The sequence below is a fragment of the Dipodomys spectabilis genome, unplaced genomic scaffold (genome assembly GCF_019054845.1).
Source record: "Dipodomys spectabilis isolate Male_0828 unplaced genomic scaffold, ASM1905484v1 ptg000175l, whole genome shotgun sequence".
NCBI classification, from domain to species: Eukaryota; Metazoa; Chordata; class Mammalia; order Rodentia; family Heteromyidae; genus Dipodomys; species Dipodomys spectabilis.
The window spans coordinates 10084085-10104266 of NW_024870852.1; the positions used below are offsets into that span (position 1 = coordinate 10084085).

The following is a 20182-nucleotide window of genomic DNA, read 5'->3' on the forward strand; positions in this document are numbered from 1 at the left end:
GCTTTTTGGTGGTTAATTGGAAATAAGAGTCTCACGGGCTTTCCTGCCCTGGCAGGCTTCAAATTCTGATCCTCAGATCTCAGCCTCCTGAGTAGCTAGGATTACAAGCATAAGCCTGTTCCAGCTACATCTCGGTTTTTAATATGAGATTTGTAATGTAAGTAATGGTTCCTCAACACCATGAGGAAGGAGTGGTATGGCTTGTGTAAAATGCTTAGCACAGGCACACAAGAGGCCCTCTCCCCACTCTACCTTTGCCCTTCCAAGAGGCAGTCTAACAGCCCCCCAGGCATAGATTAATAGTCCATTTATTTATTTTTATTTTTGGCAGTGTTGGAACCTAGGGCCTCACAGGTTCTAAACAGGCGCTCTACTATCGAGCTACACCCCCAGCTCCAACAGTTAATATTTACTGAGTACTGCCAGACATGATACCACATACCTGTATTTTGTGAGGTTTTTGCAACAGGATCACAAGTTCATAGACAGTTTGGGGTACATAATGAGACCCTGTATCCAAAAAAAGAGAGGAGGGGGGGAGGAAAAAGAGGAAGGAGGAGGAAGAGGAATGAGGACGAAGAAGAAGAGGAGAAGAAAAAGAAGAGGAGGAGGAGCAGGAGGAGGAGGAGAGAAGATAAACTTACAATGTGTCAGAATCGCTTCTAAGTATGAGGTTGGAGGTGTGGCTCAGTTGGTAGAGCACTAGCCACTGAACAAAAACATCAGGTACTGAGTTCAAGTCTCAGTCTCAGACCTTAACAAAGAAAAGAATCTATGCCAGGTGCCGGTGGCTCAAGCCTGTAATCCTAGCTACTCAGGAGGCTGAGATCTGAGGATCGAGGTTCAAAGCCAGCCCAGGCAGGAGAGTCTGTGAGACTCTTATCGCCAATAAACCACTCGAAAACCAGAAGTGGCGCTGTGGCTCAAGCGGTAGAGCGCTCACCTTGAGCTGAAGAGCGTAGGGACAGCGCTCAGGCCCAGAGTTCAAGCCCCACAACCGACCAGAAAAAAAAAAAGAAAGAAAAGAATCTCTCCTAAGTGCATTTAATACTCACGAAGTCACTATGAGGTCAAGCTAGCATTACTGGCCATTTTACAGAAGGGGAGACTGAGGCTGACTGGTGAAAGAATTTGCCCAAGGTCTCATAACCCTAGTCAGTCGCAAAGCCACAGAATCCCCAAAGTGCACAATATGGCTTCCCTATAGAGTAATAACTATGAGCTAGGTGCTGGTGCTCACACCTGTAATCCTAGCTACTCAGAAGCCTGAGATCTGAGAATTGAGGTTCAGAGCCAGCTGGGGCAGAAAAGTCTGTGAGACTTTCATCTCCAATAAACCACCAGAAAACCAGAAGTGGGCTGTGGCTCAAAGTGGTAGAGTGCTAGCCTTGAGCAAAAGAGCTCAGGCACAGCTCCCAGGCTGAGAGTTCAAGACCCACTACCAACAGCAACAACAAAAAAGAATAATGACGGGCTGGGAAGGTGGCTCAGTGGTAGAGTGCTTTCCTTGCATGCATGAGGCCCTGGGTTCGATTCCTCAGAACCACATAAGCAGAAAAAGCTGGAAGTGGCGCTGTGGCTCAAGTGATAGAGTGCTAGCCTTGAGCTGAAGAGCTGAGAGACAGTGCCCAGGCCCTGAGTTCAGGCCCCACAACTGACAAAAAAAAAAAGAGTAATGACTATGTTTTGGGATACAGTTCTGAGTGGTTTATGAGCATTTCTCATTTAGTCTCTCATGCCTTCTCTGCCCAGGAAAAGAGAGGAGACAAAGGCTCCAAAATGGGGAATGGACTTTTCTTGCCAATGTGAACACCAAGGCCAGTGGCAGAAATAGAATTAGAACTTAAGATTTTCCAAATGTAAGTAGCCTCCAAATATGGGGGGCGGGGACCCTTCCCCAGCATTACCCAAACTGTTACGCTGTCTGGACAGCATGCCTGCTTGCTGGAGGGTCTTGAGGCTGTGTCCTCCATTCCACACACACACACACACACACACACACACACACACCCGCCCCATGTCCCCGCCATCGGATGGGAGGGGCAGGAACTCAGTGCTGGTGGAGTTTCCGACCAGGCAGGAAAAAGAACAAAGGAACTAGGGGTGGAGGGGGTGGCCTGGAGGGTGACAGGAGTAGAGGGGCGCTTCACCATGGAATATGAAGTCAAGAAAGGGAAGAAGGTAGGTGAGAGATGGAGCGGGATGTGGGGTAGAGGAAGGCCCCAGAGCTGGGGAAGGGGGGTGCCTGGCAGGGTAGCGAGAAGCCCGCGTGGGACCAGGACCCTCTTTCCCCTCCTTGGCTGTCAGACATTTTGACACGAAACTCCCTGAGTTGTTTCTCCCCTCTCAGTGGCCTTTGCCGTCATGCTGAACAATCAGACTGGAACCTTGCCAGGAAATGTTTCCCTGGTGATTTGGGGTGCTCCCCCTACAGACACTAGCACCAGATCCAGGGACCAGGCAGGGCAATCCTGTGCTACAAGGTCATTTGTCCAGGTCTGGGTCTCCCACCTACCCTTTCTTATTTAGTTATTTATTTTTGGCTAGTCCTGGGGCTTGAACTCAGGGCCTGAGAGCTGTCCCTGAGCTTCTTTTTGCTCAAGGAAAGCTCTCTACCCCTTGAGCCACAGCTCTACTGCTAGCTTTTTGTGGTTAATTGGAGATAAAGAGTCTCGTGGACTTTCCTGCCTGGGCTGGTTTCAAAACGCAATCCTCAGATTCCGCCTCCTGAGTAGCTAGGATTATAGGTGTGAGCCGCCAGCAGCCAGGCCTTCCTTAGCTTTTTACAAAAGCCCCTTAAGGACTCAGCCACCTAATCTTCCTTCCCAACCTCACCCTTTCTGACTCTGAGAAGTGTTCCCATTTGTTTCTCTGGGTTTCTCTGGTTGTCAAAGGGGCTCCAGGAGCTCCTCAAATTCTAAATTCCCACACTCCCCCAACAGAGACCTTACTCTCCAGAAACCTGCATGAGGCATGTTCTTAAACAGGTACTACGTGAGCCACAGGGGCTCAGGAGGGACCCAGCACACAGGCACAGCCTCTTGTGGTACATTTTGTTGGTGTGACAGTGTCTCACTATGTAGCCTAGGCTGGCTTGAATTCTCCATCCTCCTGCTTCAGCCTCCTGATCACTAGGATTTTAGGCAGGAACCCCACGGTCAGCCTTAGCTCATTCTTTTGACAGACATTTATTGAGCACCTTGAGAAAAGCCTGGTGCTGGTGATGCTGTGCTGCGGTGAGCAAACTCAAGAAAAGTCCTTGCTTTCTCCCTGGAGTGCACAGTCTAATGTGGGAAACAGCTACTAAATTGGTGTTTGTGTGTGTGTGTGAGGGAGAGAGAGAGAGAGAGAAAGGGAGGGCCTGGATGCTTTCCTTGACCTTTGACCTTTGCCCTTTGGAGGGTCATGGGGCTTAAATTCAGGGCCGGACACTGTCTCTGAGCTCTTTTGCCAGTGGAGCCACAGCTCCACTTCTAGTGTTCAGGTGGTTCATTGGAGCTAGGAGTGTCATGAGACTTTCCTGCCTAAGCTGGCTTTGAACCATGATCTTCAGATCTCAGCTTCCTGAGTAGTTAGGATTTATAGACGTGAGCTACCAGCAGCTGGCTTCTTGACCTTTTTTGCTCAACACTAGTGTTCTACCACTTCAGCCACAACTCCACTTCCTGCTTTTTGGGGGATAATTAATTGGAGATAAGAATCTCATGGATTTTCCTGCCTGGACTGGCTTCAAACCTGGATCCTCAGCTCTCAGCCTCCTGAGTAGCTAGAATTGTAAGTTTGAGCCACATGTGCCGGTCTCAACTAATAATTTTTAAAGCCAATAATAAAAAGCCCCATATTCAGTGTGGGAGATAGACAGTGACGGTACTCAGCCCTGGATGAGTGAGTTGGAGCTGAGACCTGGTAGGAGGAAGGAAAGTAGGCAGGGAAGAGTGATGCAGAGGAGAAGCTTGTGCAAAGCCCTGTGTTGGAAAGGAATGAAGCATAGAAGGAACTGAAAGATGGTCAGCTGACTAGGAGATAGGAGTGAGGGGTCAGGGTGGATAGATGAAGCTGGAGAGGTGGGCAAGGTTGGACCATTCAGAGTGGCAGACAAACGTCCCATCCCATTCCACAAGACTCGCTTATGGGGCTGGGAAGTTGGCTCAGTGGTAGAGCGCTTGCCTTGTATGCCTGAGGCCCTGGGTTCGATTCCTCAGCACCACATAAGCAAAAAGAAAAAAGCCGGAAGTGGCGCTGTGGCTCAAGTGGTAGAGCACTAGCCTTGAGCTGAAGAGCTGAGGGAACAGCGCCCAGGCCCGGAGTTCAGGCCCCACGACCGGACCCTCCCCCCCAAAAAAAAAGACTCGCTTATGCAGAACAGTCTTTGCTCTGCAGCTGGCCTTTAAGGCCTGCAGGACTTGTTTATCTCATAATCGAGCCACAGCAGATGGCATGTGCCTTCTCTGGGCTCATCCACATCTAGCCTCCAGGGATTTGTACATTCAGTGCTCTCTTCTTGAAACACCTCTCAGCTCTTTGATGTTCATCTAAAAGCTTTCATACGCAGGTGCCATGAGATGGGTTCTAAAACTTAAGCAAATTGCACTGGCCTCAGTGTTCTTCCAGTGTTTTATCCAACAAATCTGGAATGCGATCTGCACATTTTATTTTTTGGTCCTTGGACAGGTACAGGAGCTTGAACTCATGGCTTTGTGCTCTCAGCATCCTTGTTCATGGCTAGTTATCTACTAATTGAACCATACCTCCAATCTTGTGTTTTGCTGGCTAATTGGAGATAATAGTCTCTGGACTTTTCTGCCAAGGCTGGCTTTGAACTATGATCCTCCAAATGTCAGCCTCCCGAATAATCAGGATGATGATAGGCATGAGCCACTGGCAGAATCTGCATTTCTAGCAAGATCCCAGGCAGTGCTGGTTGTGGACCACACCTTGAGAACTGCTGCCTTAGATCCTGGTTGCTAAGCCCATAGCCTTAGCACTGGCTGGAGCTGGTTAGAAAGGAAGAATCCTGACTCCCACCCCAGACCTTCTGTCAGAACTTCTGGGCACAGTGAGATCTGAGAGTCACTTGTGAAGATCATTTATCACAAGCCTTGGAAGCAAGGCTAGGGTCAGTACCCAAGAGAGAGTCCACACATCCAGGCAACCAATGAGTGTTTACTGAAAGAATGAGCGAATGTTCTTGTGGACTTGTAAGTGAGCTCCTGGGGCAGGAAGGTTATCTTATTTAAACTTGTCATTGATGAGAAGCAATCACACCACACATTCTCTATATGCGCACATGGTCTGCAGCTGGGCTTCCACTAAAATCACCTAAAGAGCCCTCAAAAGCGCTGGGCCTGGATACAAGGCCCAGATTTTCTGATTCGCTTAGCCTGGGGTATAGACTGGACACCCAAGGTGGGGATTAACTGCTCACCTGGTTAAGCTTGTAATCCCAGGTACTCTGGGAGGTAAAGCTCAGGAAGACCATGGTTCTGGGCAAAAAGTTAGTACGGCTCTATTTCTACAGATAGGCTGGGTACAGTAGTCATACCTGTGATCCCTGCAATGGGGGGGGGGGCCCACAAGTAGGAGGAAGAGCTTGTTCTGAGGCCAGACCTAGGCTAAAAGTAGAAGTCTATCTGAAAAAAATAAATAAAGCAATAAAGGCGGGAGGCACAGCTCACGTGGAAATACAAGCGTCTACCAAATGTAAGGCCCTGAATTCAAAGCTCAGTATTGCCCTTTCCCAATTAAAAAGTTTAGTTCTTACTCAAGAGGCTGAGATCTGAGGATTGTGGTTCAAAGTCAACCCAGGCAGGAAAGTCCATGAGACTCTTTATCTCCAATTAACCACCAGAAAACTGGAAATTGAGTTGTAGCTCAAAGTGGTAGAGCACTAACCTTAAACAAAAGAGCTTAGGGATGGCACCCAGGCCTCAAGTTCAAGACCCACAACGAACCAAAAATAAATTAAAATAAATTTAAAAAAAATAAAAATTTTAGGTCATGAAAGTAAAACAGTGAGCATAGTAAGTCCATAAAATCAGTGGTATAATTACTGTTATCCCTCCTATCTTTCCCCAGGGCTTTGTGTCCCCCATCCGAAAGCTGGTATTCCCCAAGTCTGCACGGCGAGCAGCCTTTCGGAACAGTGTGAGCCGCCGGCCCCTGCACTCCATGCCCCTTTATCCTCCAGATTATCTCATCGACCCCCAGATTCTGCTGTGTGACTACCTGGAGAAAGAGGTCAAGGTAAGCGCAGGATGGGAGGGGGTGGGAACAACCCTGGGGTCAGGAGAGAGCCTCTATCTCCTCTCCCATGCTAATCCAACCAGCTCAGCCTCATGCAGAGGCAGTGGCAACGGCCTGGCTTCATGACAGCCAGTCCCCACTTAAGCCACGCACCCTCAGCAGATGACCTCCATCCATGGAGCCTCCGTGTTCCCATCCCAACACAGGGCTCAAAACTTACATTAGGGGAGACTGGATGGGAGAGTGTGTTGTGAACTGAAAAATTCTACTTTCCCATGAGGTGTTGCTGCAGGTGCAGTGTCCGGATTGAGACAGAGTAGGGAATGTGGCTCAGTGTGGAACATTCACCTAGCATGCTCTGGGACTTTGGGTCAATCTCAAAAGACTCTGTGTACTCAAGAACTTTACTTCTATTTCAGTCCACATTGAAGGAACAGTGAGGAATAGAAGGGTTTCTCAATACTTAAGGAAGATTGCTATGGGGTAGGTTGGCAGATGTAGCAAACAGCAAGATGTAGTGGCCACCTACTTACATTGGAATTTCAAATGCAATGAATACTTTTTAAAAAAGCATTAAAATGTCCCAATTATTGCACAGAACTAAAAGTACTAAGAGCCTGAAAACAAAATTGTTGTTTATCTGAAATTCAAATTTAACTGGCATCCTGTATTTTATCTGGCAACCCTGCCTAGAGAGTGAAGCTAATGAGTAAGTTTACTTTAAAACAGAGGGCTGAACTTGGATGGAGAATTAAAAGAAGAGGAAAAGGTTTGATGGGTGAAATTCACTTAGAAAGATGCCATTAAAAATAATGAAAAAGTTAATTCTTGTATTGAATAACATTTACGTGATAACATCATTACAATAAAGAATAAATGGAGAATTAATATATCGATTTGAAACATCATTTTTCTACCAAAATGATATATTAATTCAATACATTGTCTTTTCCATTTGACTTCTGTTGAGAGATCATTAAGAGGACAAGTAATTTGTAGTTCCTTTGGCAATAATGCTTATGGTGGTGAGAGCCACTCAGAGGGAGAAAATTCCCAGGGGCTCACTTCTTACAAGCTATAGTAGCAGAGCCTGGGGGTGTAGCTAAGTAGTAGAGTACTTGCCTTGCATGAAAGGGCTTAGTCTTGTAGTACAAGTGCGTGTGTGTGTGTGTGTGTGTGTGTTGCTTTCCAGTAGAACTTCATAGCTAAATTAGTTTAAATTAATATGTTATCAGCTGTTGAGAGTCTGGGCTTTGCCAAATGCAGCCATCTTAGTTTTCTTAGGTACACAATCCTGGCACTGGTTCTTAGCCATACTGTGAGGTGGTTTGTCATCCTTAAAGTAAGGGTAAATGAATGAATATACACAAGGATCTCAGAACTGTGTCTGGTTTTTATTATAAGCTCAATAAAAGTTCTTTGTGTGTGTGTGTGCTGGTACTAGGGCCTGAACACAAGACCTGGGTGCTATCCCTTAGTTTTTCTTCTCAAGATTGGTGCTCTAGCATATGAATCACAGCACCACTTTTGGCTTTTTGATGGCTAGAGATAAGGATTTCCCACAGACTGTCCTGCCTGGGCTGTCTTCAAATTTAGGATGCTCAGACCTCAGCCTCCTGAGTAGTGAGGATTAGCTATTTGGGGTTTTTGTAATTAATAATTTGGAGATTCCTGTCTTCACTGCCCACCCTCACTGCCTCAGTGAGGAGGCCAAAGTTTTTCCTGGCTTCAGGATGATGGCTCTGTGCCGCTTATACCGCGTTTCTCATCCAGTTCCTGGGCCACCTGACTTGGGTGACTTCCTCCCTGAACCCCTCCAGCCGGGATGAGCTCCTGCAGCTGCTGGACACCGCCAGGGTGAGGCCCTGAGAACGAGGCGGGAGGGGTCTCCTTTTCCCTATGGTCCTGCAGCTTCTTAGGCTCAGGATTTGCAACATCTCCCGACACTCCATCCTCAGCAGCTAAAGGAGCTGCCCCTGAAGACCACACCGGAGCAGGACAGCATCCTAAGCCTGTCTGCTCGCTGCCTGCTGCTCACCTGGAGAGACAATGAGGAGCTGATCCTGCGCATCCCCACGCACGAGATCGCGGCTGCCTCCTACCTGCAGGACGACGCACTGCACCTGCTAGTCCTGAAGACCGGTACCGCGGGCGGGCGGGGAGAGCGAAAGGGCCCGCCCCCAGGGGTGGGGATGGGCGTGGCCTGTCCGAGGGGTGGCAGTGGGCGTGGCCGGCGGCCCGAATGCCACCAGGGCGGGTGGTGGGTGCTGAAGGGCTGACCACATCTGGGGGGAGGGGGGGCTCCAAGCAGGCGGAAGAAGCTATATGCAAGCTTGAGACCGAGGGTGAAGATAAAGGGTGGGCAGCCTGGGAGAAGGGCTACAGTGGGAATACAGGTGGGACCGTAACCTTCCGGCTAGGGGAGAAGCCTACCCGGGGCTTGGTATGGTAGGCGTGGCCACTTGGAGAGGCGGGGCTCACCAATGAGGGATGCTGGCACTAACCAATCAACACTCTAGGGGCGGGGCCTGAGGCCTCGGGCGAGGTGGAGGGTAGGAAGTCGAGTCCCAAGGTTGGAGTGCTAAAACGGGGGACCCAGTCCAAATTAAGGGTATGGACGGAGAGGACAACCTAGCCACACCATCCTCGAGTCAGAAGCTAGGGCTGGAGTGGGAAGGCACCGCCTAGCCAGCACCCGAGGCCGGGGGTGGAACCAAAGCAGGGGGGTGGAGCCTGAGGTCGGGAGGGGGACGCGGTGGGGACCCCGCCCCGAGCGGCCAGGTGGGCCCCGGGGCGACTCTGCCGCGATCTCTCCCGTAGGTCTAGGCGTGGACCCGGTGCCGGCCGGCGTGGACGCCAGCCCCGGAGGCGCGGGGCGGGAGGCGGGCCCGCCGGGCGCGGCGCCCGAGAAGCGGCGGGTGGGCACCGCGGAGCGGCGCCACACCATCTGCAGCCTGGACTGGCGCGCGGCGTGGGGCGCGGGCTCGGGCGCGGGCGGCGAGGCCCGGGCGGCGGGCGGCGGCGGAGGCAGCCTGGAGCGCCAGCGCGCCGGGGCGCCGCGCGCGTCGGGCAGCTGGGAGCGGCGGCAGACGTTCAGCGGCAGCTGGGAGCGGCGACACGCGGGCGGCGGCGGCGGCGGCGGAGCAGGAGGTGGCGGAGGCGCTGCCAAGCCGGGAGGCAGCTGGGAGCGGCGGCAGGCGGGGGGCGGCGGCAGCGGCGGCAGCTGGGAGCGGCGCCACCCGGGTTCCAACCCGCTGGACCCGCAGGACCCCAGCCCCGATGCCTACTGTAACTTGGTCATCCTGGCTGTGGCCAACAGGGTGAGCCCGGGGGGCACCTTGGGGACACAGCTTCTGCCCGCCCCTTTGCAAGGGTCCTGCCGCATCTGGGACCCCAGGTGTGTGCCCTGGACGCCCACGGAGCACCGCCCCTTGCGTCCCCTAATAAGCCCCACTTACTTGATTGTAACTCTCCAGCCATGTGAGTATGCACCACCACAGTGTCACTAGGACATGATCACCAGCCAGACACTAGACAGCGGTAGGGCATGCGCGCACCCCAGGCCTGGTCACTGCCCCTGAGTGTTTGGGCTCAAAGCTAGTGCTCCACCACTTGAGTCTCAGCTCCATTTCTGGCGTTCGGGTAGTTAAACAAGAGATGAGAGTCCTGAACTTTCCCACCATGATCCTCGGCTCTCAGCCTCCTCTCAGCTAGGGTTACTTGCGGTGAGCCACTGAGGCATCTGGTTTCCCCTTCCCCCACCTTGAGAAGCATTCTCACCTGGTATCTTCTGGTTTTCCTCCTGTGCCTCCCTGGTTCCTTTTTGGAAGGGGCTTCTTCCTGTTTTCTCCAGCCTCAAAATTGGAGTGCCCCCGTATGGTCCAGGATTCTCTTTCCTGCATCCATATTCATTTTTTGGATTTGTAGTCTTTTTTTTGGGGGGGGGGTACAGTCGTGGAGCCTGAACTCTGGGCCTGCGCACTGTCCCTCAGCTCTTCAGCTCAAGGCTAACGCTCTACCACTTGAGACACAGCGCCACTTCCGGCTTTTTTCTTTTTGCTTATGTGGTGCTGAGGAATCGAACCCAGGGCCTCAGGCATGCAAGGCAAGCGCTCTACCACTGAGCCACCTTCCAGCCCTGGATTTGTAGTCTTTTATGTCATTTAAATCCCTGAATTTCGCCTCTAACCAAATCTCCACTCAGCCTTTCCAGTCCAAGGAATAATGACCATCTGAGGCTGCCATGTACCCCAAGCTGAGCTCCCAACCTTCTCCCCAAACCTGAGATTCCTTAGTCACCTTGCCTTGCAAAACTGCACCTTCATTGTTTGTTGCTTGGGCTGAAACCTTTCAGGTCCTTGGTTCTATTCCTCTCCCTTCCAGTAACGCTTCCCTCTCTCACACTGTATCTACTCTCATTATTTTTCAAACATTGCCAAAGTCTTTCACTGTCCCCACCCAGGCCCAGGTCCCATCTTCTCATCAGGACTATGTGGTCATCGGCTCCAATTGGCTCAGCCCTAAGTGATGGAAAGGAAGGGCCAGATACCAGACAGAGGCACCAGTGTGCCCTGTCTGTCCCACTGAACCATAGGGGCTCTTAGGGCTAAGGGCCTGACCACTGCGATTCATGCCTGTAATCCTACCTACTCAGGAGGCTAAGATATGAGGATCATGGTTCAAAGCCAGCATGGTTAGGAAAGCCCATTAATCACTAAAACAGCTGAAGGAAACATAGGTGTGGCTTAAGTGGAAGAGTGCCAGCCTTGAGCACAAAGGCTCCAGGAAAGCCGAGCACCAGTGGCTTACACCTGAAATCCTAGCTAATTAGGAGGCTGAGATCTGAGGATCATGGTTCAAAGCTAGCCTGGGCAGGAAAGTCCGTGAGACTCTTATCTCCAATAAACCACCAGAAAACCGGAAGTGGCACTGTGGCTGAGTGGTACAGCACTTGCCTTGAGCTGAAGAGCTGAGGGATAGCTCAGAGTTCAAGGCCCAGAGTTCAAGCCCCACAACCAAAAAAAAAAAAAGCTCAGACAGTCAGCACCCAGACACTGAGCCCAGGCCCCAGGACCATCACATGCACACACAGACAGACAAACACACACACACACATACACACGCACATGCGCACCACACGAACCATCAATGTTTCCAGTCCTTTCAAGAGTTTTCTGTGCAAGCCTCTTAAGCCTCAGTGTCTTTAACTACAAAATGAGGATCCTCTCTGCCCTGTCCATTTTGTAAAGTGACTGTAAGAAATCAACCCTGCTTTAGGGATAGGTTCTTTCCCATGCTGCCTATCCTATACTACAGCTTCACTTGTACCTTGAGCTTTTTTTGAGACACAAAATAGAAAATAGCATTGTGCTGGACACTGGTGGCTCATGCCTATAATCCTAGCTACTCAGGAGGCTGAGATCTGAGGATCACGGTTCAAAGCCAGCCCGGGCAGAAAAGTCCAGGAGACTCTTCAATAAACCACTAGAAAACTAGAAGTGGCACTGTGGCTCAAGCAATAGAGCACTCGCCTTGAGCTGAAGAGTGCAGGGACAGTGCCCAAGCCCAGAGTTCAAGCCCCACGACTGACAAAGAAAAAATAGCATTGTGAAAATGTTCTCTTCGTTGTTATTACCTTTCTGTGTCTCTTGCTTAAAGACATGAAGAGATAAATTCTTCGGATGTGCAATCTTAAAAACTTTTCACCTAAAAACCTAAACTCCTTCCTTGCATCAGAGATTGAAATTTATATGTTCATCATGCTTCCAGTTTTGCACTGGGTTCTAGGAAACTGTATCTATGTATGGCATCCAGTAGCAGCAGCTGCACTGAGCCTAACATTTTGATACTCTTTTTTTTTGTTTGTTCTTGGTCATGGGGCTTGAACTCAGGCTCCAGACCTTGTCCCTGAACTTTTTTGCTCAAGAATAGCACTCCACCACTTTGAGCCACAGGTCCACTACCAGTTTTTCGGTGGTTAATTGGAAATAAAAGTCTTATGGCCTTTCCTACCCAGGCTGGCTTCAGACCATGATCTTTAGATCTCAGCTTCCTAAGTAACTAGGATTACAAGTGTGAGCCATCAGTGTCCGGCAAGAATTTTGATACTTTTAATTGTCCCCCATACTACTGCTTATTAGGAGACCTGAGTTCTAATTCCCAATAGTCACTTCCTCTTGCTGGACATCAGCTTCTCTACCTGCACATGAGATTAAGTTAGAGTTCATTTCAGATAAGTTCCAGGACAGTCCATGAATTGTCAGAAGTTTGTGTACATTTTTCCTGGCAGAGGAAGGAAGCCATTGTTGCTGGGCTCCATAAAGGGGTCACAGAACCCAGGCAGAAGCCATATGGTTTTGAGAGAACTATCTGTCTTTGATGTTGTATTAAGGGGGTCCATAGGTGTGTGAGTGGGGGGAGGGGCACTGGTTTGTGCTGAGGAAACAAGCAGGGGCGGTGGTGGGTGTGGCCTGAACTCCCCACCTTTCCCCTGGACCAGGATGCTGCTGAGGAGTCCTGTGCCCTCATCTGTCAGGTCTTCCAGATCACCTATGGGGACCAGAGTATCGAGTGTGTAGACCGGGCTGGCTACCACTACACATCCACACCAGAACGGCCATGGCTCAGCAGCCGCAGTGAGTACCAAACTCCTGTAAAACACCCTAAAGGTGGGGAGAGGGTGAGTACCCCAGGACTCAATGGCTGAGGAAGGCTTTTAGGGGTCCTATGGTCTATGAAAATTACTGGGTCACATCTTAGTGTGTAGATAAGGTGACATGTTGATCGTGGTGACTCAAATCAGTCTCTTCAAAGAGGATTGGGTTGCCAAATTCAGAATGAGCCCGTCATGCTCCAGCTCATCCCCTTGGTTTTGGATGGCCCTGTTTTGCAGAAACCTCACACACAGAATGTGCTTTCTTAGCTCTCAGGCTATACCAGCCACCCCCCAGCCCCCAGGTCAAAGCCCATACTTCCAGAGTGAGCCAGGGATACAATCAAGGGCTAGAAACAGAGTGAAACTAATGGACATTTATTAAGCACAATCCTCATAGCAACTTGTTTGTCCTGTTAGCCTAGCATAGGAACAGGTATCTACACATGCTTGCAAGGTATGTTTAAATGAGTGAATGAACTGGTAGTGCACACCTATAATACCAGCATTCAAGAAGCTGAGGCAGGAGCATCCTGAGTTCAAGGCCAGCCTTGAGCTGCATAGTGAGTCCTTATCTCTGCAGCCTTATAGTTCCAGTATCACAGATGAGGACATTAAGGCTCAGAAAAGCCATTACATTTCCCAAAGTCACACAGCTGGTAAGTGTGAGAGTCAGGATGAAAACCCAGGGCTGAGCACTGGTGGCTCATGCCTATAATCCCAGCTATTCAGGAGGCTGAGATCTGAAGATCACAGTTCAAAGCCAGCCCAGGCAAGTAAGTCCATAAGATTCTTATCTCCGATTAACCATCAGAAAACTTTATATGGTGCTGTGCAAGGTGGTAGAGCATTAGCCTTGAGGGGAAAAAAACTCAGGGACAGTGCCCAGACCCTGAATTCAAGTCCTCTGACTGACAAAAACAAAGACCCAAGTCTGTTCCCAAAGCTCCTAGGTGTAAGAACTTCACCCCCATGTCACCCTGAAGGCACTTAGTGCCCCCTGCTGGCATAGCTTCAGCATTCTGAATGCTGTCCCATCTGTGGACGCTGCTGAGATTATTAATCAGCTCTCACAAGGGTGACTGGCAAAGAAGTGACACGACCCCAGCGTGTAAAATAATTCAGCCATCTTAATGGAGCACCTACTAGCTAGATCCAGCACTAATCACCAGGATATACTGTGACCTAAAGCCCACATGGCCCTACCTGTTGGCACATGACATGGTTGTAGCAGACATAGTTAATGGCTAAGCACTGACAGCTGTGGGGATGAGTGATGAGGGAGGCTCACTGAGAAGTTGAGGTGGCCAGCTGAGTTAAGAGGGCATGGCTGGTACACAGCAGGCTGGGATGGGCAAGTTCTAGGCAAATAGTGTAACACTCCTCAGAAGAGTTAACTCTACCACCTCCTGCATGTCATACCCCACCCAACACACTTGCCCCCTCGTCTACTGTTCCTGATGCCCCTGTATGTCAGGCAGGAAGGTAGTGTTGTCTGGGCACTGGAGAAGAGAAAGAACCATGGTCAGAGAGCTGAGCTGCCCCCAAGTTTGGCAGGACTCAACCCTGGGGAAGGTCTGAGGTGGGTCCCAGGGAGCAGCAACCCTGCTGGCCATTCTCAAGGTCCCTCCATGTCTGTGGTCCCAGGTGAGAGCTGCCGTACAGATGGGACCTATGCCTACGATGCCGACTTCAGCTGCTGCAGCTCCTTGTGAGTACCACCCTTGGGGGCTCCACTTTGCCCTCTCACCTCTGCTCACGGGCTCAGTCCTATAGAGGTGATAGGAGAAGGGACTTCCCTAGATGTGTGTTGAGGCTCAAGACACTGAGGGTGAGAGGTCAACTGAGCTCCGGGCCCTGGTGAACTCACAGGGGCCAGACCCCCAAGAGACCCCATGACCCCAAAACCCAGACTTGGGTTTACCCAAGCCTGGGCTTTCTTCCTCTCAGCCAGGCTCAGGAGGCCTGCTGAGTCCAAAGTCACTGCCACTGCTAAAATAGGCAGGGTGACTGGAGCAAGAACATGAAGGAGCATGGTGAGAAACGAGGCTTGAGAGGTTGCCAGGGCCAAGATGAGACTAGGTTGAAGCCTGAAGCCCAGAGCATGGTTAGCCATGCCACACGCCTTCAGCCTGGCCCAGGAAGAGGAGCAGAGGTTAGCCAATGAAGACCCCTTTCCCGCTGTCCCAGCAGCAATGGCTCCCAGGACACGTTTGAGGCGTGTTGCAGCGGTACGTCCACGCCTTCTTTCCATGGCTCCCACTGCAGCGGCAGCGATCGAAGTGGCCCCGGCTTTGAGCAGTTACAGGATTACATGATCACGGTGAGTGGACGGGGAGTGGGAACAGCATGAGCAAAGACCTAGAGGCCAGAGGAGCTGATTGCATTTCAGCAGTCACACCTAAGACCCCAGAGGTCAGGCAGGAGGGAAGTGAGGACAGGCCAGCTTATGAAGGTCCTTGACTGATGTCAGCTCGCTCTATACAAAGCACTAAGTACCTTTCAGCAACCCCACAAGGGAGGCACCATCCTCAGACCCAACACAGGAGAGCTGGTCACTGAAGGGCCGGGGAGTGGGGCTTGAATCTACATTCCATTCTTAGATGCAGCCAAAGGGCTCTGATGCCAGGGAAGGGTTTCAGGGGCAGGCTGAGCCAGACACATCCCTAGAGAGAGCTCTGGCACTTTTGCAGGAGTTGGGAACAGTTCCCTGGGACTGCTCTCAAAGGGTGCCCCCCAATACCCCCCCACACACAGTTGCGGAGTAAGCTGGGGCCCCCTGAAATCCAGCAGTTTGCTCTGCTCCTGCGGGAATACCGGCTGGGGCTGCCCATCCAGGATTACTGTGCGGGCCTGCTGAAGCTCTATGGAGACCGGCGCAAGTTTCTCCTCCTTGGTGAGCCCCAACCCTCCCCCCACCCAGAAGACCGAGACCCACTTTGGTGCCTTTGTTTCTCCTTCTCCTTCAGCCCCACAAGGCCAAGATCTTGAGATCATGGAGACAGAGAGGGAAAGGGAGAAGAGGAAGGCCTTGCCAAGAGCTGTCAAGGAAACAGAGCCCCAATAGAGCCTCTCCACCTTCAGATCAAAGCTAGGGGACAGTGAGAGGTTCTTACAACCCTTCGCTTCGGAGGTTCAGCAGGGCTAGGAGACTTGTCCAGGGCCTCACAGCCCAGGAAAAGGGCTATGAGTATCAAGTGAATAATACTGAATAAGCAAATGTATTTGGTGGTAGCAGTGTGCCAAGTCTTGCCTCTTCTGAATTTCTACCTGCCCCTCCTTCTATTTGTCCCCACTGTGCAGGTCAGGAGACTGAAGCTCAGATTAGCAAAGCACCAAAATGAGAGTAAGGGATGGCAAGAAAGTGGACATAGTGTCCCTGGTGAGGATTGCCTTGTTATTTCCTCTACACCCGAACCCCGGGGGCCGTTGATCTATCTGTACCCAGAGGAATGAGGCTCCGAATAGGCAGCCAATGAATGAGAGGGTGAAGAACTCGGGCAAAGCCACCCAGCTTTGTGGCAGAGCTGGGATTTGAACGCATCTCTCCGCAGAGGACAGTTCCTCTCTGTGGGGAAAGGGTCGAACCCCCGGACTCACCCTTGCTCTGTGGCTGCAGGGATGCGGCCCTTCATCCCGGACCAGGACATCGGCTACTTCGAGGGCTTCCTGGAGGGCGCGGGCATCCGCGAGGGCGGCATCCTGACCGACAGCTTCGGCCGCATCAAGCGCAGCATGAGCTCCACCTCGGCGTCGGCCGTGCGCAGCTACGACAGCGCGGCCCAGCGGCCCGAGGAGCAGACCTTCCACCGGCTGCTGGCAGACATCACGCATGACATCGAGGCACTGGCCCCCGACGACGACGACGACGACCAGGACGATGCCTGCCACGACGTCCACGAGTCCCCGGGTGGGGGCGACACCGGCGAGGACAACTACCTCTAAGCCGCTGGCTGTGCCTCCCTGCAGTACTGAGAGTGTCCTGCAGGGGGCGCGCGAGGCCGGCGCTGTCAGCACGGGGAACCCCATTCTGCTTGGGTCCCACTCAGCCCAGGACTCTAGTCCTCCTCGAGGCCACTCAGCTTTCTGAAGTCTGCAAGGTCAAGATGGTCTCCACCTGCTGGTAGACAGAAAAGAACTCCCGGTAAATTCCCCAAGCACACAAAGCAAAATGTAATATAAGAAAAATAATATTTCCAAACGCCTCTGCTCATCCTACTTTACAGATTAGAAAGCTAGGGTTTTTTAAAAAAAGAGAGAGAGGGGAAGGGAAAAGGAGAGGGTGAGGGAGAGACAGAGGAGAGAGAGGATTTGAGGGAATCCCCTTATTCTCCTTAAATATTACACCTCATTTCCTCATCTCTGAAAGTTTCAGACTCTGAAAGTTTCAGGCTGGACACCAGTGGCTCATGCCTGTAATCCTAGCTACTCAGGAGGCTAAGATCTGAGGATCAAGGTTCAAAGCCAGCCCAGACAGGAAAGTCCATGAGACTCTTATCTCCAATAAACGACCAAAAAGTGAAAAATGGAGTTATGGCTCAAGTGGCAGAGTGCTAACTTTGAGCAAAAGCTTAGAGCCTGAGCTCAAGCCCCAGACTGGCACCAAAAAAAAAAAAAAATCAGGGAGTAGAGTTGTGGTTCAAGTGTTAGAGCATTTGCCTTGAGTGAAAGGAGCTCAGGGACAGTGCCCAGGCCCCAGTTCAAACTGGAAAAGCCAAACAAAAACAACAACAACAAAAAAAAACACTTTCTTCACAAGGCAGTCATGAGAAATAATGAAAGCTTCTGGCTTTAGCCTCCTGAGTGCTGGGATTATATGTATGTACCACCATGGCCAGCTCATGGGTTTTAAATGTCAATTCTTCCAGAATGGTCCCACCAGCAGTGATCTCCACATCTTCATCTCATCATTGTCACCCCTCAGTTAAAAAGTTTAAGGTTGGATCTCATTGCTGTTTGATCGACATTTCTTTGTTCACCCTGAGCTTAGTTGCTCCTCAGGCATTTCTATGTACTGTTGATGCACACTTTTTGCTCATTTCCTGCTGGGTTTCCTGTGTTTTCCATGTTGATTCCCAAGAGTAGCTTACAAAGCCTGGACAGCAATCTCTGGTGGTATGTTGAGCTTCCGTCTGTTTTCCCAATGTGCCCATCTGCTAGGTTTATCTATGGCACAAAGCTGAGTCTCCAGGGAGGCTTGGTGAGCCTCACCCTTAGAGTTTCTGACTCAAAAGAGCAAGGGAGGGGCCCAGAAATTTACAATCTCCAATGGGACCCAGGTGACTGTAAATGGTTGAGGAACCACACTCTAGACAACAAAAGTCTCTGGTTCCTAGAGTGTCTAACTCTATGGTTCCTGGAGTTTTCATATCAAATACCTTCCTTCATCCATCATTTCTGAGTGAGGGAGCTGGAGCTACTGGAGGGAAATGACCACGCCAAGGCGAATTGCAATGCTCATTCTCCAGCCTGCAGAGAGTAGAGACCCCCAGGCAGAGGCCTTGGGGCCCTGAGGTAGTGGGAACCTTAGTAAGTTCCTGGGGGAGATGACCATAGGAGGAAATGTTGGAAACTCAGACTTGCCCAGGCACGGTGACAAGGCTGTGAGAAACACTGGGCCAGTTCTTACACCACAGCTCTGAGGGTGAGGCAATTTCCCATGCACCCAAGAAAATCCCCACCCACCCCCAGAACCACTGTATTACCAAAGCCTTTTAACCCCTTGGTTTCAGAAGTCCACAGGGTGCTGCCTGGGATGGCCCAGGCCCTGAGCAGAGGGCCACACTTCCTGCTATGCCAGGATCATTTCCTATGGTGTTTCAGTTCCTGGCATCACAAGATGGGAAACTCCCTAGGGGCAGGACAGCTGGTTCCCATGGACATATAGGAGTCCTGCAGATAAGGAACTTCCCCCACCAGCTAGAGCCCCTGGGGACCCAAGGAGAAGTGCTGATGTTAGTCAAAATGTCTCCAACTGAGCCGTCCCCTAGATGAAGGCAGCGCCCATCTTGCAACTTTGTTCCTTCCTCCTTTCCAGCTAGAAAAGCTGGGCGTTCTCCCTAAATGTGGGCTGCAAGGAGTTATGGGGCCCCTGGCACTCAATTCTCCACCCCACCCCCACCCCCACCCCATTTAGGGTCTGAACCCATTCAGCTAGGCTTCGTGGTAGACACTAGAGGGAGACAGAGCACAATCTCTGCCCACTGGGGTGAGGGGCACAGCCCCCAAATCATCACAACACAGAATTCTTTTTTTGTTGTTGCTGTTCCACACCAGGACTCAAACTTGTTGCCTGAAACTTTTGCTCATGGGCTGGTGCTCTACCAACTAAGCCACACCTCCAACCCCTGAAACTTCTTGGCTGACTCTAGAAAGGGCTTTGAAAAGGAAGTAGTTTATAAGTAAAACCTTAAAAGACAAACAACAGCTTGCGGGGAGGGCACCCAGCATGGGCAGAGGGAAAGAGCTTGGCCTCTGAGACTGATGACAAGTTAGGACTAGTGTAAAGTAGGCACTGGGGCAGGAGCCTCTAAATGTCTCTAGGTCATGCTTTCTCACCGTCCTGTAGCCCAGATAGCATATTGGGAGGTTAAACAAGACATTGTGGGAGGACTTGTAGGAGAGAAAACCAGAAAAGTGGGCAGGTTGAGAAGGCTCTGGAAGCGCAGCCAGGAAGTATACACAATGAAGAATGGCTTGGTGGATTTTTTGTTTGGGTGGTACTGGGATTTTGAACTCAGGGCTTCATTGAGTCATATCCCCAGCCCTTTTTGTTTTAGGGGTGTGTGTGTGTGTGTTTTCAATAGTTTTGTTGTTTTGTTTTGTTTTGTTGTTCAGTCGTGGAGCTTGAACTATGGGCCTGGGTGCTGTCCCTTAGCTCTTCAGCTCAAGGCTAGCGCTCTACCACTTGAGCCACAGCACCATTTCCAGTTTTCTGGTGGTTAATTGATAAGAGTCCCACGGACTTTCCTGCCTGGGCTGGCTTTGAACTGCGATCCTCAGATCTCAGCCTCCTGAGTAGCTAGGATTACAGATGTGAACCACTGGTGCCTGGCTATCCAGCAAAATTTTCCCACTTGGGAAATTCTACATTTACACCCACATAAATGGAAACTGATGAGCAGCTCTGCCTCCAGTCACATGAGGCTAGAAATAAACTAAATGTGAGGTGCTAGGGGACTGATTGAATAAGTGGTGGCTTATGCAGTAATACCACACAGCTATAAAAAGGAATGTAGTAGCTGTGTGTGGGAATTACTGGTATAGGAAGTTGCTTCCAAGTAGAGT

At 50.8% G+C, this 20182-nt stretch overlaps 1 protein-coding gene across 1 annotated transcript; it reads left to right on the forward strand.

Moving 5' to 3' along the window:
• Window positions 1-2112: 2112 nt before the first annotated feature.
• Window positions 2113-17151, forward strand: Ccm2l (CCM2 like scaffold protein). Its single transcript, XM_042694391.1, has 10 exons — window positions 2113-2181; window positions 6076-6243; window positions 8017-8100; window positions 8202-8385; window positions 9064-9563; window positions 12743-12878; window positions 14543-14606; window positions 15089-15218; window positions 15653-15791; window positions 16515-17151. Exons 1-10 carry the CDS (start codon window positions 2152-2154, stop codon window positions 16838-16840), a joined length of 1761 nt encoding a protein of 586 aa, XP_042550325.1. The 5' UTR covers window positions 2113-2151; the 3' UTR covers window positions 16841-17151.
• The last annotated feature ends 3031 nt before the right edge of the window (window positions 17152-20182 follow it).

Coding starts and splice junctions, on each gene's coding strand:
- Ccm2l (XM_042694391.1), top strand. CDS start 2,152: ATGGAATATGAAGTCAAGAAAGGGAAGAAG. Junction 8,386..9,063: donor CCTGCTAGTCCTGAAGACCG/GTACCGCGGGCG, acceptor TCTCTCCCGTAG/GTCTAGGCGTGGACCCGGTG. Junction 12,879..14,542: donor GCCATGGCTCAGCAGCCGCA/GTGAGTACCAAA, acceptor CTGTGGTCCCAG/GTGAGAGCTGCCGTACAGAT.